This window comes from Siphateles boraxobius, unplaced genomic scaffold (genome assembly GCF_051911475.1).
Source record: "Siphateles boraxobius isolate OS27281-9 unplaced genomic scaffold, OSU_SipBor_1 105, whole genome shotgun sequence".
NCBI lineage: Eukaryota > Metazoa > Chordata > Actinopteri > Cypriniformes > Leuciscidae > Siphateles > Siphateles boraxobius.
In genome coordinates, this window is record NW_027508706.1 from 1,021,646 (window position 1) to 1,027,500 (window position 5,855).

The 5,855-nt window shown below is 37.3% G+C and overlaps 1 protein-coding gene across 1 annotated transcript; it reads left to right on the forward strand.

The window, feature by feature from the left end:
- The first annotated feature begins 532 nt into the window (after nucleotides 1-532).
- On the forward strand, nucleotides 533-2,004 carry LOC143755239 (uncharacterized). Its single transcript, XM_077247098.1, has 3 exons — nucleotides 533-557; nucleotides 680-1,422; nucleotides 1,507-2,004. The coding sequence occupies exons 1-3, from the start codon at nucleotides 533-535 to the stop codon at nucleotides 2,002-2,004; spliced, it is 1,266 nt and encodes a 421-aa protein (XP_077103213.1).
- Nucleotides 2,005-5,855: the final 3,851 nt, after the last annotated feature.

Here is a 5,855-nt window from a genome sequence, read left to right on the forward strand (position 1 = left end):
TGGAAATTTAGAAAATATCTTCATGGAACATGCAGATATTTCACTTTTGATGATTTTTAGCATCAAAGAAAAATTGATAATTTTGACCCATACTATGTATCGTTGGCTATTGCCACAAATATACCCGTGCGACTTGTGACGGGTTTTGTGATCCAGGGTCACATATATGACATGAGGAATAAAACTATTTGCTTCTTTGGAGCAGAGCAACACTTTGGAGAATAATCTCAGTGCTCAACACTCTCTCTAACGTCGGGAAACCTGATGAATATCTGTGTTACTTTTTACTGGATGTAGGACTTTAAGCCAACACAGATTTTTCACTTTAACTTTGAGCACAACTAAATATGTTCGGTGAATATACGTTTTTAATTTTAAGTAAATACCTTTAGCTATGATTAGTACAATGCAGCTTTTTTATGGGGATAATTATTTGGAAAGTCATTTATTGGGCCAATTGTTTCCAAAATTTTTCAAAATAATTTTTTTTCTTTGTGTTTTTTTTTGTACAAAGTCAAAAAACATAAAAATTATGTCTTTTGTGGTCATTCACGGATGTACACACAGAAACACCCCCAAAATACGCAGCGGCCCACAGCAGACACACTGCTGAGCTCAGATCAGTCTTTATTAGTGTGTGTGTGTTGTGTTTCTGCTGGAGCCTTGAGATCACGCTGAGATCCTATCCCTTCACACACACTTCCTATACGAGGTCACCCGTCGCCCGCCGAAACGCCCCGGCTCAAGCTCTCTCTTACCTGTCTGTCTGATGAAGATGAGGATGATGAAGATGAGGATGATGATGATGATGAAGATGGGGATGAGCATGAGGATGAAGATGAGGATAATGATGATGATGAAGATGAGGATGATGATGAAGATGAGGATGATGATGAAGATGAGGATGATGATGAAGATGAGGATAATGATGATGATGAAGATGAGGATGATGAAGATGAGGATGATGATGAGGATAATGATGACGATGATGATGAAGATGAGGTTGAGGATGAGGTTGAAGATGAGGATAATGATGAGGATGATGAAGTTGAGGATGATGAAGATGAGGATGAAGAACATGAGGATAATGATGAGGATGATGATGAGGATGATGATGAGGATGAAGATGAGGATGATGATGAAGATGAGGTTGATGATGAGGTTGAAGATGAAGTTGAGGATAATGATGAAGATGAGGATGAAGATGAGGTTGAGGATGAAGATGAGGATGAGGTTGAGGATGAGGTTGAAGATGACGATAATGATGAAGATGAGGATAATGATGAGGATGAAGATGGGGATGATGATGAAGATGAGGATGAGGTTGAAGATGAGGATGATGATGAGGATGAAGATGAGGATAATGATGAGGATGAAGATGATGAGGATGATGATGAGGATGACGATGAGGATGATGATGAGGTTGATGATGAGGTTGAAGATGAAGTTGAGGATAATGATGAAGATGAGGTTGAGGATGATGATGAAGATGAGGTTGAGGATGAGGTTGAAGATGAAGATGACGATAATGATGAAGATGAGGATAATGATGAGGATGATGATGAAGATGAGGATGATGAAGATGAGGATGAGGTTGAAGATGAGGATGATGATGAAGATGAGGATAATGATGAGGATGAAGATGATGAGGATGATGATGAGGATGATGAAGATGAGGATGATGATGAAGATGAAGATGAGGATAATGATGAGGATGAAGATGAGGTTGAGGATGAAGATGAGGATGAGGATGAAGATGAGGACGAAGATGAAGATGAGGATGAAGATGAGGATGATGATGAAGATGAGGATTATGATGAGGATGAAGATGAGGTTGAGGATGAAGATGAAGATGAGGACGAGGATGATGAAGATGAGGACGAGGTTGAGGATGATGATGAAGATGAGGATGAAGATGAGGTTGAGGATGAAGATGATGATGAAGATGAGGTTGAGGATGATGATGAAGATGAGGATAATGATGAGGTTGAGGATGTGGGATGATGATGAAGATGAGGTTTAGGATGAGGATGATGATGAAGATGAGGATGATGAAGATGATGATGATGATGAAGATGAGGACGAGGATGATGAAGATGAGGATGAAGATGAGGATGAAGACGATGATGAAGATGAGGATGAGGTCGGTTGCTTTCATCATCCTCATCAGCTTCACAGCACAGCCGGATGGTAAAACACAGTACAAATCGCTCTTTGATACGGCTTTCAGAGAGAGAGGGAAAGCTGAAATAAGGAAAGAGAGATGGATAGATCAGTGTAAGTGTAAAGAAGAGGAGAATGATGGGTAGTGAGTGTGTGTCGGGGACGACGGCCCTGCTCTCTGTGACAGACGGCAGTTTGCTATCGACAGAGAGCGAATGCAGGAAAACAGAGGCCAGCATTAAAATGAATAAGATCCATCACTGTCCGCTGGCGTGTGTGTGTGTGTGTGTGTGTGTGTGTGTGTGTCCGCTTTACAAAATGCAGTCCTGGTGCTTGGGATGGAAATGTTTGTGTGACTGTATGAAAGAGGCTAAATGTATTTACAGAATTAATTGAGACAAATCTAACTAATGGATGTCAAAATAAATAAATAAAAAAACATGATAAAAATTGGTAAATACGTTTTCATTAATTGAAATAAGATAAAATATTAATGCTATATGATTAACTTAAACTCAAAAAACTTGAATAAAAATAAAACCTAATTCTAACAAACAAATAAATAAATAACATGCAGTGCATAATTAATATTAGCATACCCCTGTTATTTAGATATAGAGTACGACCTGAGAAACATTTATATAATTGTAAAATGGAATTATACAAATGTATCTATACAAATGTAAAGGTACAAACACAAATAATAAAAAGTTGTTTTATGTTTCTAAGTTGTGCATACTACTATGTCCATATTATACATTTCAGTGTGTGTAAAACCATCCAGCTAAATATTATGTACAAACACTAATGAGAGTTTTCTGATATATGATGCATAATGTTTCCGCCTGCCTTTTGAAACAGTCTTTGTGTCTGCAGCTTTTACATCTGTAAAGTATGTTCCTCCAGCTGAAGGCACTCGCTCTTCCGGCTCATAGAGGAGGCTGTCAAGGCCTGGCGTGGGGAGACTGACCTGATTTTGTCACAATTACAGTAGATTCAGAGTCTCAAACTGTAAATGAAGGGTTTAATAATCATCCGCTCCGGGGTTTCACGCTGAGGATCTGGGATATCACACTGCCTCTGGTAATTGCAGCAGTGATGTTCTTCATAAGGGATCGTCTTGACCCAGATAATCATGTAATGTATTATTGGTCATTGCGTTTTCTTCAGTTCAATAATTGAGGCTGAGCGATTCCAATCGATGGCTTTCCGTTTCTATTAATATAAGCTCATACGTTCTCAGGCAATTACGATTCTTGCAGTCGTTTGAATTCAATTAATTTCTTAAAATACTTATCATTGTTTCTTGGCAGTTTTCCCGTTACCCCGTTGCAGTAAAACTATGAACAAGTAAAAAAAAAAGTAACAAAAAAACTTTTCAGTTTAAGTGTTTATTACATTTAATGTTTTTATTACAAAACGTTATCAAAGTTCAACAGAGTGCTGGAAGACAGCCTCTGAGGATTGTGGGTAATTGCAAGCGTATGTTTCTCCTCATAAAGTTGGATTATTAAAATGAGAAATTAATACATTTCCCCGGATCGAGTGTGTTTAATTAGTTTTCCACGGCTGTAGTGTGCTGGTAAACTGGCTTGTGACGTCGCGGCGTCATTGCGGATGAGTCGAGACGTGTTTGAGGCAGAAGTAGACATGACCTTTGAACTTTCTGTACGTTTAGATGTACTACACTCAAAAAGCTTTGGTGTCGAATGTCAAAGGATTGACGATGTGTGTAACAAATATCAGTAGCCACTTTTCCATATAGATTTCTAAACTAACCATGTAGAAATGACTGGAAACTAGTGAGATCGCAAAACGAACATAATAAAAGCATAAATAATGTAATAAATGTATTTATGTTAAGATTAGACCACATTAGTCCTATAGAAATGAAGTGGTGTTTACAGTTATTTCACAAAAAAGAAAGAGGACAGATACTTATTCAGTCGTGTCCGTTTCTGTTTATTTGTTGTTGCATTTTTCATCACATTTTAAAAAAACGAACGATAATTTCTACATATTTTCCTCCAAAAATACGACCTGAGGAGCTTTAGCACAACAGTCACAATACAGTTATATTTTCAGTCAGAGAAACTGGCTTTATTTTATGACAGATGCGGATCTAAATATGGAAATCAGACAGTCAGGTATAAAGAGACGAGACGTACTGACACATAAAATAAATGCACGATTGTGATAGCCTATATCTTTAAGTGGATGTATTTACCATGTTAACTATGGCAACGGTTAGTCTTTAGCATCGCATATGAATATTTCTGCCTTATCCGGAGATCAGAATCCACATCAGATCACAAACAGAAGGCGTTCAAACACTCGCTGTCTGAAAGTCAGTTTCGACTGGAAACACGGCTATTGAGCTACAACACATTATTCATAGTATTAATGATTTTGTGTGTCAATAAAAATAACGTTTTCATTGTGAATTTTCATATAACACACGCATCATCGGCATCATCATCATCATCATCATCATAAACAGAAGAACTGCGAGTGACCTTCAGGTCCACTTTTTCATTCACAGTTTCTTTGCGGAAAAAGAAAATATCCTCAAAGTTATCCCACACAGCTGGGAATCTTTAGGGAAGTAATGAATGCGCACGCTGTCCTCGCTCAGAGCTGCTCTTCGAAAGTAATGCATTTGCATCAAGCCAAAAATGTCACTGTGTTTTCATGTTTTACAAAAGTACTATTTAACTGGATTTTACTTAAAAGTGCTTCTCATTTCCTTCTATGGTACTTGTTCAGATTATTTGAACTTTGTAGATTTGTCTCAGAGGAGGTGTACAATAACCTGGTAGATATTTGATGAAATCTGCTCTAAATGGCAAGAGAGAAAAACAGAATATAGCACCGAATCTAAAGTTGTTTTACACTATTTGAACAAGAAGCGAGTAACAAAGCAACAGCGTAAGAGCAGCAACATGCTCACGTCGTGCTTTCATTCTGACTGCAGTGATGCAAAAATACTACTTTTAAAGTCACCATGAAATCATAATTGACCAATCTTATTTTTCATGGAATATTCTAGCATTAAGTGTATATATTTTATTTGTGCACATCATAATTCAAATGCGTGGTAATCTTGAATCAGAATAACTTCCTCTTGCAGCATCTCTTCTCTTCTCTGATGATGTGGGCGGGGCTATAACCTGTCACTCACTTGAGATCAGCCAATAGCAATCCACAACCATTCAATCATCCAATCAATTCCCCACGGACAAAATCAAGCCCCGCCCACAATTTCACTCAAATATACGCTTTAAAAAAATCTGCCAGTGCATCAGACAAAGTATACTTGTATGAAAGATGCCATTATGCCAGTGTGAAAGTCTTAATATTTTATGCAATGTTTCTTCTAAAGTAAATATCTATCTTATCTCTCTATCTAATATCTTGTTTAAATGTTTTTTTTAAATATTTTAATCTTTATATTTAGTCTTTTCTTCTCTATTGTGACGTATATCAAAGTAAAACTGCTTCTCGATTGAGGGGGGAAAAAATAGTGTAAATGTTTAGTCTTTTTTTACTGGCTTTCCAGTAAAAATATATATTTTAAAACACATTAAGTGGTCATTGTTGCTGTGTCAGCGCCGTAACTTATTAATCCCGGTGTCAAAATGAGTATTTCAGACTGTAATTCATTAGCATTCTTGCTGAAGTACACCCGATTA

What these genes read in the sequence shown, in the direction of transcription:
- LOC143755239 (XM_077247098.1), top strand. Translation starts at nt 533, where the DNA reads ATGTCTTTTGTGGTCATTCACGGAT. An exon ending in TTTTGTGGTCATTCACGGAT is followed by an intron (nt 558 to 679) that starts GTACACACAGAA and finishes GATCACGCTGAG; the next exon opens with ATCCTATCCCTTCACACACA. An exon ending in ACGATGAGGATGATGATGAG is followed by an intron (nt 1,423 to 1,506) that starts GTTGATGATGAG and finishes GTTGAGGATGAG; the next exon opens with GTTGAAGATGAAGATGACGA.